Here is a 13361-nt window from a genome sequence, read left to right on the forward strand (position 1 = left end):
CAGGACATTACCATTCATTATTAGGGCTCCACAAAAACCGTAAATAAAGGAGAAAAAGAGACTAGAAAATGCTAATATAAAGTAAGTTTATTAAATTAAATCTTGAAAGTATGTGATGGCCTTGGGAAAAGATGTTCATTTTTCTTCAACATAATCTCCAAAGGAGCAGCAGTCATTTGCTTGCAAAAGCCATAATCTGTTCCTAAAGAGTGAAACAGAGTGAGTGAGAGTCCATGAAGAGTGAGGGCTGGGGAAGGAAACTGCAGTAGCCAAAGAGATTAAAGCAAAACCTTGGCAAAAGTCCCCGATAGATAACTTCCCTTCAAAGTGTCTTTAAATGACATTTTTCAGGAAAAAAAGGCTGACCAAGCAGCAAAAGGAGGTGAAGCACTTTCATCTTTGAAAGCCCATATTCACTACTTTAATCAAGCCCTTCCTACACTATGAAGTTACTATTTAGGTGGGCCCTAACACCAACAAGCTCAGCAAGAAGAGAAAAAAGATAATTTTACAGCCAAGAAAATTAATTCAAGTAAAGTCATTGGTAAAGTCAGTGTCCAAGACTCTTAGAGAGCCGTGAGCAAGCTCTTACTTTGTTGGGTTTTTTTGGTTTTTTTTGTTTGTTTGTTTTGTATTTTCCCGAAGCTGGAAACAGGGAGAAAGAGTCAGACAGACTCCCGCATGCGCCCAACCGGGATCCACCCGGCACGCCCACCAGGGGGCGACGCTCTGTTGCGACCAGAGCCACTCCAGCGCCCGGGGCAGAGGCCACAGAGCCATCCCCAGCGCCCGGGCCATCTTTGCTCCAATGGAGCCTCGCTGCGGGAGGGGAAGAGAGAGAAGAAGGAGAGGGAGAGGGGTGGAGAAGCAGATGGGTACTTCTCCTGTGTGCCCTGGCTGGAAATCGAACCCGGGACCCCTTGCACACCAGGCCCACGCTCTACCACTGAGCCAACCGGCCAGGGCCAAGCTCTTACTTTGAGCGGCAACACCGCGTTGGTGGCCTGCAGGCCCCACGTCCGGAGCAGCACGAGCGGGGTGGCGCTGGTTGAGTAGAGCCTCTTCAGCAGGTCAGTAGCGGCCAGAAGAGCAGTGTTGTGGCGCTGTCTGTCTGTCTCATAGCCTGTGAGGTGGCTCATGGAGCCTGGAGGAAAGAGGGAGGTTATAGCCCTAACCCAACAGTGAGGTTTCCTTCCCTGGAAAACCACACAGACTTATGTCCACCACTTCTGGCTCCTCAGGGGCCTTCTGTGGTCCTGATCCTCCCAAACTATTGATACATGACCCCTGGATACTTCCCTAAGGTACTAAATCCTTACCTAAGTCTTTCCCGTTGAAGGCTGCAGTACTGAGGTGACGGACCAAGCTGGAGATATCCCCGAAGCCCATGTTGACACCTTGTCCTGCAAGGGGATGGACTCTGTGGGCTGCATCCCTAAAAGAGCAGACTTAGGTGTGGCCTCCAGCAGCAGGGTGGGAGGGAGCAGCCCCACTCTGCTGCTGTCTTACCCAATGAGCGCCAGCCGAGGCCGGACGTACTCAGCAGCATGTCCCAACCCGAGAGGAAACAGGACTCGGCTTTTGGCGTCCACCTTGGCCACACTTGGTGGCAACTGGCGAGCTGAGACCTTAGTGGGCTTCAGAAAGGCAACAGCATAGTCCAGCATAGCGCTGGCCGAGTCGACGAAGTCCGTGTGGTTAATATCACTCCACTGAGTAGCATCAGCCACAAAACAAAGTGAAATTTCATCAGTGACTAGAAGGGAATTAAAAATTCAACAAGGAAACCCTTTTTATAACCAAAGCCAAAGGTAATGTTACCTAACATGCCTAAAACGATCTGGACCACAACTGACCAGTCCCTCAAATAAATGCAAAACACACCTTCCCATAATTCCCCACAGGTTTCAGGATCAAGCCAAACTGCTCCTGAGGGGAGCGTGACCTTTCACTAGTCCGCGCCCTCAGCACCAGCCACACTGGGTCCTTCTCTAGCACGCTCTTGCCTCTGACACTCCCCTCTGCTTGGCCTGTCCTCCCACTTCTAGTTCATCAAGGTCTCACCTCCAAGCATCCAGATGCTGTAAGCTCTTTATAAACCTCCTCCCAGACTGTCGTGTGTGTTCACTTCTGTTCTTGTAGCATCCCATGCATACTTCTGCCACTACTGAGACGGTCATTTATGTACCTTTCTCCTTATGTGACTATGTGCTTCCTGTAAGCAGGGTCTCACTCACCTATCTCCAGACCCTTCTACATAAAAGGCACTTGTAATTAACTGCTAAATGAATGTATGACAAAGGCCTGTGCCAGAAATACATGCAAAGTGACCCAAACAGGGTAGCAGCTGTCTTGGAAGCCACTTCATTATGTTCAGTTCCTTTGGTTTTTTTGTTGTTTTATTTGGGGGAGGGGGGCAGACATGGACAGATAGAAAGGGAGAGAGATGAGAAGCATCAGCTCATAGTTATGGCACTTTAGTTGTTCATTGATTGCTTTCTCATACGTGCCTTGACCCGGGGGCTCCAGCTGAGCCAGTGACCCCTTGCTCAAGCCAGTGACCCCGTGCTCAAGCCAGATGAGCCCACGCTCAAGCCGGTAGCCTTGGCATTTTGAACCTGGCTCCTCTGCACCCAGGTCAATGCTCTACCCACTGCACCACCACCTGGTTGGGCCAGTTCCTTTTGTTGTTGCTACTACAGAGCAGTGAAGCTTAAGTTCTTCAGTGTGAAGTCATTAGTGAGTTTGTTGAGTTTGATGGTTAAAACCACAGCCTTGAAGACCAGCCTCACTTCAGAACCATGCTCCGCAGCAGATGTATGACTCTGGGCAAGTTACCTATCTCTAAATGAGCATGTTAACAGTACCTACCTCAAAGGGTCAGTGATTTAAATGAATAAATAGAGATAAAACTCTTCACTTGTACCTGGCACATAAGTGTTCAATAAATGTTACCAGTTATTACTATTAATGACTTTAGATAAACATAGCATTTAAACTCTAAAAATATTGTGCCAGCCTGACCAGGCGGTGGCGCAGTAGATAAGAGCGTCGGACTGGGATGCGGACGACCCGGGTTCGAGACCCCGAGGTTGCCAGCTTGAGTGCGGGCTCATCTCTGGCTTGAGCAAAAAGCTCACCAGCTTGAACCCAAGGTCACTGGCTCCAGCAAGGGGTTACTCAGTCTGCTGAAGGCCCGCGGTCAAGGCACATATGAGAGGGCAATCAATGAACAACTAAGGTGTTGCAACACGCAATGAAAAACTGATGATTGATGCTTCTCATCTCTCTCTGTTCCTGTCTGTCTGTCCCTGTCTATCCCTCTCTCTGACTCTCTCTCTGTCTCTGTAAGAAATAAAAATAAATAAATAAAAATAAAAATATTGTGCCATATTATCTAAAGGCTGTATTACTGCAGAATAATCATTACTATTTGTTGAGCTCCTATAATGTACAAGGTATGTTACAAGCATTTTACATAAAGCCTTTCATCTTAAGTCTTTAGGTTTTTATTTATTTTTATTATTAATAACCCAAGAGGTTCGTGATAGCACTTCCATTTATCAGATTTACTGTTAGTAACATAAATGAACCCACATCTGTCTATAACGCTTACTCTTAAGCTCCCCACTGAAATGTGCTCAGCCTTCTCTCCAAAACACTTCCAATGAATTAGGCTCCAAAGGTTCAGGTATCTGGGACCTAGTAGAGCTGTTCAAGATTATCCAAGTATTACAGCTTCAATCAGATCAATGCTAACCACCACCAGGCAGCTGTTTCAATCGGCATAAAGCAGCGCATGGCCCTCAGAAGAGCATACAAGTTACTGATTTCTACAGTTTGGGTCTCCCGGAATGCCATCCCCCACATAATCCAGACCACATTCGGTTACAGCTGGTTAGCTATTTCTCTTCCCACTGAAAACCGCCTTTCTGTATCTGCCCCTGCAACGCATCGTCAGGTGGACGAGCTGATACTCACAAAAGCGGAGTTAATGGCATCCACAAAGTTTTCCTCATCCATGCTGACCAGCTCTGCTGCGTGTTCGTGGGATGTGGACCAAACCAAGGAACTCATGGTGTCTGAGAGCTGTCTCAAAAGAACAACAGCAATACTGAGAGCCAGAACTTCTGTTCTGGGCCTCCCAAGCATAAAGGTACAAAGGGGAAACAGAGCTAGCCTAGAGACAGTCACCTGAAATCTAAATAGGGCTGAGAGAAAATGCAGTCCTAACAGAGGAAGGGTGGATGTGTTTAAGCAGACCAGCCAGAAGGACTTCTTACCGGGAGCAGAGCGATGGGCCCAGACGGAAGAAATCTCTGCCAAGCTACGTTGTTTTCTGTGACCTGTAATAGAACAGTTCTTGTGAGACGTCCACACTGACACCTGCAGGGTCCCCAGATGGTGGGTTCAGGATCTGACCTCGGATAAATGCAGAGTGGCCACAACAGCAGACTGGTCGTAGTCCCAGCTCACATTCTGGATCCCAGCAGCTTGCCGTACTTCTGAGTGGCGACCATCTGCACCAATCTGCACGGAGACAAGAGCCTGCTAAGTCTTACCATCTTCTAGTAAATGAAACTGTTCCATAAATTTGTCTCTGTCCCCTAAATACTTCTGTAGTTCCAACTGCTGGGAAGCCCATCTGTGGCAGCTTTTTACCATGCCTGTCCCATTCACAGCCTCTAAAGGGGCAGCCTTCATGTGGGACCCCAACCTCAGCTGATGGACCAAAGCTGGGCCATGCGACCCATGAAGCACCAGACACAAGTCAAACTCAGCCGGATTCTCTTGCTGTTTGAACTAGAAAGCAATAAGCAGGCACTAGGACTGAACAGTCCTGATGTGAGGTGAGGAATGGCTGCCATGGAAAAGGGGATGCTGCCCTGGCCGTTGGGCTCAGTGGTAGAGTGTCGGCCTGGCGTGCAGAAGTCCCGGGTTCGATTCCCGGCCAGGGCACACAGGAGAAGCGCCCATCTGCTTCTCCACCCCTCCCCCTCTCCTTCCTCTCTGTCTCTCTCTTCCCCTCCCGCAGCCAAGGCTCCATTGGAGCAAAGTTGGCCCAGGCACTGGGGATGGCTCCATGGCCTCTGCCTCAGGTGCTAGAGTGGCTCTGGTTGCAACAGAGCAACGCCCCAGATGGGCAGAACATCGCCCCCTGGTGGGCATGCCGGGTGGATCCCGGTCGGGCGCATGCGGGAGTCTGACTGCCTCCCCGTTTCCAACTTCAGAAAAATACAAAAAAAAAAAAAAAGAGGATGCTGAAGAGCCTGACCTGCGGGGGCACAGTGAGTAAAGCGTTGACCTGGGATGCTGAGGTTGCCGGTTCGAAACCCCGGGCTTCCCTGGTCAAGGCGCATATGGGAGTTGATGCTTTCTGCTCCTCCCCCCTTTCTCTCTCTCTGTCCCCTCTCTCTAAAATGAATAAATAAAATCTAAAATAAATAAATTTAAATAAATAAAAAAGAAAAGGGGATGCTGAAGAGGAGAGAGAGAAAAACATGGAAGGCACAAGGTAAGGAGTGGCGTACAGCCTCCTGAGAGGGAAAGAACAGCCTCAATTTCTGACACCCTGTCCCTGTGAAGCCAGCTGTCCTCTATTTCATGACCTAAGATGATCCAGGAGAGTGTGTCCTGTACAGAGGTTACAACAAGGCCATCTTAACTTGAGCTGGCTTAAGTGGGAACTGGTCCTTCTAACCAGAGCTTTGCCTAAAATTAACATCAACTGCAGCTTAGATGTAAACCTAGAGGCCCTAGAATTCAGGATAAGATAGGGATATCCAAGACCCCTGGTGAAACAAGAATCTTTAACTACCAACAATTTGGTCTGGAGGGTGCTGCCATCACCTAGGGTAATATGAACCCAAGGGCTGGAGTCTGCCATGGAAAATGGATCGGGCCAGGCATAGCCGACTGCTTTGCTCCTGTAGAGAACAGTCACTCGGTCTAGGGAGGTCAGAGAGAAAAAACAAAACATTAGAAAGGTGGCCCACAGAGGCTGAGGAAAAAGCCATGAACTAAACTGAAAGCAAGGTCCCAGGACAGCTGTCTCTTGTCACTTACTCTTAAAAAGAAAAGTAGTACCTAAAAAACCCTCATGTGAGCAGTGCTATCCGGAGAGCTGATAAATGACAAAAACCACAGGGATTAATGTAAAAAAAATGAGGCTCTCCATGAATTATCAGCCTATCCCAGGCACTCTCCCTTCTCCCCCTCCTGCTCCTCTAGTTCACGCTGCACTTAAACAAGCCCACGTGCCTGACCTGTGGTGGCGCAGTGGATAAAGCGTCGACCTGGAAATGCTGAGGTCGCTGGTTCGAAACCCTGGGCTTGCCTGGTCAAGGCACATATGGGAGATGATGCTTCCAGCTCCTCCCCCCCTTCTCAGTCTCTGTCTCTGTCTCTCCCTCTCTCTCTCCTCTCTAAAAATGAATAAATAAATAAATAAAATTAAACAAGCCCACGTGTGCTTCCCAAGTAAACAGCATGGGAACACCACGGGCTCAAACTATGTAAGACTTTACAAGATTTTCTTCCCACTGAAAATCATTTTACTTTTATGATCATAAAAATGATATGCCCATAGTAAAAGTCTGAACAAAATAAGGTTTAAAAGGGGGTGGGAATCACCCTTAATCATACCACTCAGAGACGACTACAGTTACAGCTTTGCCATGTGGCACACCCACCCTCACACACAACTGGGACCATATCACACATACTTTTATTCACCAATATACTACAGGACATGTTTCCAAGTGACTAAATATTAGATCTAAATAAATTATCTTTAAAAGCTGCATAGAGCCTGACCGGGCGGTGGCGCAGTGGATAGAGCGCTGGACTGGGATGCGAAAGACCCAGGTTCGAGACCCCGAGGTCGCCAGCTTGAGCGTGGGCTCATCTGGTTTGAGCAAAAGCTCACCAGGTTGAACCCAAGGTCGCTGGCTCGAGCAAGGGGTTACTCAGTCTGCTGAAGGCCCATGGTTAAGGCACATATGCGAAAGCAATCAATAAATAATTAAGTTGTTGCAACACGCAAAGAAAAACTAATAATTGATGCTTCTCAACTCTCCGTTTCCTGTCTGTCTGTCCCTGTCTATCCCTCTCTCTGACTCTCTCTCTGTCTCTGAAAAAAAAAAAAAAAGGCAAAAAAGCTGCACAGAAGTTTATTACATGGGTGAACTACTACCCCATATCAGAAAGCATTTAAGTTGCTTTCAATTTCTCTCTCTCTAATCCTGAAATATTTGTAAATCATATAAGGAATTTATATCCAGAATATTTGAAGAACTCTTATAATTCAAAAATAAGACAAATAATCCAGTTTTAAAATGGGCAAAATATTCTTAATATATCTTTCTCCAAAGATATACTAACGGCCAACAAGCACATGAACATATGCTCAACATTATTAGTCATCAGGGAAATACAATCAAAACTATGACATACCAGTCACCGAGATACCAATCATTTTTATTAAAAACATGGAGGAAAGGAAGTATTAGTGAGTATGTGAAGAAATTGGAACCCTTATATAGAGGGTGAGGCAAAAGTAAGTTTACAGTTGCTCATATGGAAAATAATACAATAATTAATAAATAATCAAAATAAACCGTCATGGACTAATAACTGTAAATCTACTTTTGCCAACCCTGTCCTGATGGTAAGAAAGTGAAATGGTGCAATCTCTTTTTTTGAGAGTAAGAGAGAGAGATAGAGAGAGGGAAAGGAAGGAAGTAGGAGAGGAAGGAAGAGGGAAAAAGAGAGGGGAAGGGAGAGGAAGTGAGAGGAAGGGTGAGGAAGGGAGGGGGAGAGACAGACACATCAACTCGTTCCACTTTGCTGTGTACTCATTGCTTGCTTCTCATATGTGCCCTGACCAAGGACTGAACCCACGACCTCAGCACTCCAGGATGACGCTCTATCGCATGAGCCACCCATCCAGGGCCAGTGCAGCCTCTTTGAAAAGTTTGGAAGTTTATGAAAATGTTAAATAGAATTATTATCTAACCAGCAATCCTACTCCTAATTATCCACCCAGAAGAAATGAAAACCTATGTACACACAAAAATTTGTACACAAATGCCTGACCAGGCGGAGGCACAGTGGATAGAACATTAGATTGGGATGCGGAGAACACAGGTTCGAGACCCCGAGGTTGCCAGCTTGAGCGCGGGCTCATCTGGTTTGAGCAAAGCTCACCAGCTTGGACCCAATGTCGCTGGCTTGAGCAAGGGGTTACTCGGTCTGCTGAAGGCCCACGGTCAAGGCACATATGAGAAAGCAATCAATGAACAACTAAGGTGTCACAACGAAAAACTAATGATTGATGCTTCCCATCTCTCTCCGTTCCTGTCTGTCTGTCTCTATCTATCCCTCTGACTCTCTCTCTCTCTCTCTCTGTCTCTGTAAAAACAAACAAACAAAAAAGATCTTGTACACAAATGTTCACAGCATCATTCACAATCACCAAAAAGTGGCAACAGTCCTGGCTGGATAGCTCGGTTGGTTGAGCATCGTCCCAAAGCGCAGAGGTTGCTGGTTCAAACCCCGGCACATACAGGAACAGATCAGTGTTCCTACCTGTCTCTTGCTCTCCATTCCCCTCTCTCTAAAGTCAACAAATACACATTAAAAAAAAAAGTGGAAACAACCTAAATGTCTATCAACTTTGTGATTGAATAAACAAAATGTGGTGTAGTCACACAAAGGAATACATTTGGCAATGAAAAAGAATGGAGTACTGTTACATGCTACAACATGAATAAGTCTCAAAAACATGTTCAGTGGGAGAAGTCAGACACAAAAATATATATATTATATGAGACTCTCTGTGAAATGTCCAGAATAGGCAAATCCCGAGAGTGAGCAAGTAGACGAGCGGTGTCGGGCTGAGGATGAGACTGGGGAATAGTATAAAAGGGCACAAGGTTTCCTTCTGAGGTAACAGAGACGTTCTAAAATAATACTGTGATGATAGTAGTACAACTCTATAAATAAAATAAAAACAATTGAATTCTACACTTAAAATGGGTATATTTTAGGGTAAGTAAATTATACCTGAATAAAGCTGTAAAAGAAAGAAGAACAAATCTCAGATAAGTATCAGAACGTTTGTTTATGGTAGACCTTAGTATCTGTAAAAGGGAGCCTTTCTGCCAGGAAGCTCTCACATAACTCTGAACGGAAGGAAGATGGAAAGGTGGGCCTCACCTGACACGGCCGCCAGCTGCTTAGTGAGAGCGTGCATGATGACATCGTTTTCCACTATGTAGCCCATATCATCTAAGTTATCCTTATCGAACATGATCAGGGCCTCGGAGCAGGCGTCCCACACCTGGAAACACAAAGGGAAGTCTGCATTATAACCTGAGATGAAAACGGTACTCAGAAACTGAGGACTGCTTTCCCAAGTGACAGAAGCAGAAAAATCACAATTTTTCAGCCCCTCTGTCAGGATGTAAGGTGAGAAGAAAATTCTCTTGGGAATGTTTTCCCCCACTTCCTTAGACTAACCGTGAACTTTGTCTGATTCCTTCCACATTCACAGAATGTGGACTCCCATATCTAAACACAAGACAAAACAAGATAGCTTGCTAAGAGTGATTAAGGATCCCTGGCCAGATCAGTTGGTTAGAGTGTCACCCCAATACTCCAAGGTGGCGGGTTCGATCCCTACTCAGGGCATGGTCCAATGAATGCATAAATAAGTGGAACAACAAATAGATGTTTCTCTCTCTCTCTCAAACCAATAAATAAACATTTTAAAAAAGAAAAGAAAAAAAAAAAGAGCCTGACCTGTGATGGCAAAGTAGATAAACCATCAACCTGAAATGCTAAGGTTGCCGGTTCAAAACCCTGGGCTTGCCTGGTCTAGGCACATATGAGAAGTAACTACTACAAGTTGATGCTTCCCACTCCTCTCCTTTGCTCTAAAATCAATAAATAAAATCTTAAAAAAAAGAAAAGGTGATAAAGGAAGCACCTGCATTCGCCGAAAGGCTCTGCATCTCATGTTGCAGATGTGGTCCCAGGCACCAAAACCTACAAAAGAAATGATCTATATAGAGACTAGAGCATCCTTCCTGGGCTCCCCCCTTTGTCCCTCCACCTTGTTAAATTAGAGGCTGTCTGCAGTGTTCTCCCTAACAGAGAAACACTCTCCTTTTATTCTGTTTGATGGTAGGACCTAAGCTACTCTGTTCCCCAGTTCAGAAGATACAGAATGAAAAGAGACCCAGCTTTCATGATTAATAGATCAAATCACAGTAAAGTAGGGCAAATAAATCAGAAAAGCAAAGCCATAGTGTTCTTTTTTCTTTGCCATCCTATCGAAGTTACAAAGTCTCTATAGAACAGCTATTTTTTGCTGAACTCCATGGCACTGAAGAGATTCATTCACTGAGGAAATATTTACAGAGCACCTACAATGTGCCAGACATATCCTAGGTACTAAGGAAAAAGTGGGAAACCAAAGTCCCCACCCTTCAGTCTAGTTTTATTATTTCTAGTTTATTATTTGTAATAAAAACAAATACATAATGTAATATCAGGTAGTAATGTTATGAAGAAGAATAAAGCAGTAGAAGAGGCTAGAGCAGCGGTTCTCAACCTGTGGGTCGCAACCCCGGCGATGCAAGCGTCTAATTTTAGATAGAGTGGTTCTACACAGGGTGGCCTGAGGGAGTAACATTTGGCAGAGGCCTAAAGACAATCTGCTAACTGGTTCTGCGGGCACACATCTATCTACACCCCAAAACATTTATTACACAGGCTCCCTACCTCCCTACAGGGCTGACTCTGGGAATGAAGCGGGTGCTGCTATTGGAGATGAATGGTCATTAGTTCATACAGTTTTAGTTCCACCAATTCATAATGACCCAACATGACAAATGAAGTCTATATGATGGACCCACATGTCCCAAGGATGTCTTCATCAGACTGCAAGTTGACACACTAACAATTCCAGAGGTCCTCATCTTCAACTCTGCGCCAGACTACCAATCCACACCCCTCTCCCCCACCCACTTCCATGAACTCACTCCTCCTGAGATGCCCTAGGGGGCACACTGGAAAGCCGAGACAGGAGGTTGGTTCTATGAGAAAGGACAGTCTACTCACTACTGAGAAGGGTTGCTGAGCCAGGGGAAATGGAGCTGACCCTGTTGCTGTAAGTTTCTGGCAATTTCTCCAATACTTTCTTTGGACCTGCTTCTAGCAACAGGATTTTCTTATCGTGAAAGTGAATATCATGCCCTAAAGAAAAACAAAAAGAAAAAAAAAATTGTATCATTTTAGGAAAATCAGAATTTTTTTTCATTTCCAAGAAAAGCCACAGATTAATTTTTTAGCCTTTAGGACACAAATTTCTCACAGGACACACAAAAAAGCAATGCCATGCAGAGTCCTGGCAATACCATACACCGCCATTTCAGCCATACGAACCACCCTGCCAACCACTGTGAGACTCCCCCAGACAGTCCAACATTCACCACCTGCAAAGAAGCAAATAACAGTAAAACCCATAACAAGTCAACAGAATTCCCAGGGAAGGAAGAATGAAGTAAAACCGATTGCAGTATTTAGACACCACATATTTCCAATCTTCAAATTATTACATCACTGAAAATGACAAATCCTGTTCAACAGAAAAAATGTAGTTAATAAGCAAAATCTATTGTGCCCTCAAGATTAAATCAAGGATAAAGAATTAGAGTCTGTGAAGGAAAAGGGAGCCAAAATATACATCAGTTGTGCCTACAAATCTGGTCCTAAAACACTGACCAGAAAATTAAAAGGGGACTTGGGGATTCTATTACTTGGTGACTGAAGCACATTACAGCCAGTCCCTCCACAGGGTCTCAGAGAAAGATACAGAGGAAAATATAAGCAGTGAGCCCTGGCCAGGTGGTTCCCTTGGCTGGAGTGTCATCCCATGCACCAGGGTTATGGGTTCAATCCCCAATCAGGGCACACACAAAGAGGAATCAACCAAAGAATGCATGATGTGCGGACAATAAATCACTGTTTCTCTCCCTCCCCCTCCCCCTTTCCTTTCCCTAAAACCAATTTTAAAATTTTTAAATAAAAACATATGCAAAATGCTTTACAATATGCCTATCTATAGCAAGTGCTCAATAATTGATAACTATGTTTTATACACTGCTCACAAAAATTAGGGGATATTTTATCACTTCATATTCATTTTTGAAATATCCTCTAATTTTTGTGAGCAGTATATAATTACTCTGAGACTTAGGCCCATCAACTAATACAAATCATTGTTTCCCACCAGTTTACTATATGAGAAGCCATCCTAGTGAAGATGTGACTGTCACCCCCGAATTCTCAGGTCAACAAAGACTTTCAAACTATTAGTTATCTTTGTGAGGAAGTGAGACACAGAGAGAGAAACATCAATTTGTTGTTACACTTATTTATGCATTTATTGGTTGATTCCTGCACGTGTCCTGACCAGGGATCAAACCTGCAACCTTAGTGTATCAGAACCATGCTCTAACCATCTGAGCTATCCAGCCACAGCGAAAATGTTCTAAAATGTATCGTGATGGGCGCACAATAAATGGGTGAACTCTGTGTTGTGCAAATTATATTTCAACGAAGCTGTTAAAAAAAAACAAAACTAGTCCAATGCAACAATGCCTGACTGCTTCCAACTGTGCCCATAACTAAATAACCCTGAGCAAGTCTGTTCCCCTACACGTTGGAAGGACTCCTAAGGTCCATCCCACTTTTGACCCTTGGGAATCCCAAACAACCAAATGCTTGCCCTAGAGCCCTGGGGCTCCTCTCGGGAGGGAATGGACCACAAGATTCACAGCGCTCAGACTTTGGGAAAACGGTGCCAGGGCTCCCAAGGTCCTCATGGCTCCTCCCGGCCCCGCTCCCCGACACTACTGGCCTTGGAGATGCGCTTACCCAAAGCACAGGCCATGGCGGCGCCCACCAGACCTCCACCGGACACCACTACATCGTACACGGTTTCCGCCGGGGCGCCGGCCCACCTCCGACAGCTGACTAGCGGGCCTCTCCGGGTGGCTACAGGTGCAGCCCTCAACCGGCTTGCAGCCCTCAGGGCCGCCATGGTAACACTTGCGCGCACTAGGTACTCCACACGGCCTGCCTTGGGTAGCACTTCCAGATCAGAGCCCTCCAATCATTTGCCGCCTCAGCCAAACGCGGTCTCAGAACCGGAAATAAATGTCCAAAGAGAATAGGCCAATCGGAAAATGATCCTTGCCTCCTTGGGCGGGATAAATTGGAAGCTCTCTGGGTAGTGGATTGGTTCGTGCCTACGCGTGGGAGCCAATCAGAGCCCAACGCTAGAAAGGGGC

At 45.6% G+C, this 13361-nt stretch overlaps 1 protein-coding gene across 1 annotated transcript; it reads right to left on the minus strand.

Annotated features, from left to right (window-relative positions):
• Positions 1–66: 66 nt before the first annotated feature.
• Positions 67–13185, minus strand: COQ6 (coenzyme Q6, monooxygenase). Its single transcript, XM_066276160.1, has 12 exons — positions 12946–13185; positions 11128–11262; positions 9992–10050; positions 9220–9343; positions 5819–5949; positions 4423–4530; positions 4284–4346; positions 3982–4089; positions 1510–1712; positions 1320–1435; positions 978–1144; positions 67–202 (listed from the first exon to the last, which is right to left on the minus strand). Exons 1-12 carry the CDS (start codon positions 13109–13111, stop codon positions 173–175), a joined length of 1410 nt encoding a protein of 469 aa, XP_066132257.1. The 5' UTR covers positions 13112–13185; the 3' UTR covers positions 67–172.
• Positions 13186–13361: the final 176 nt, after the last annotated feature.

Source organism: Saccopteryx bilineata, chromosome 4 (genome assembly GCF_036850765.1).
Source record: "Saccopteryx bilineata isolate mSacBil1 chromosome 4, mSacBil1_pri_phased_curated, whole genome shotgun sequence".
Taxonomy (NCBI): domain Eukaryota; kingdom Metazoa; phylum Chordata; class Mammalia; order Chiroptera; family Emballonuridae; genus Saccopteryx; species Saccopteryx bilineata.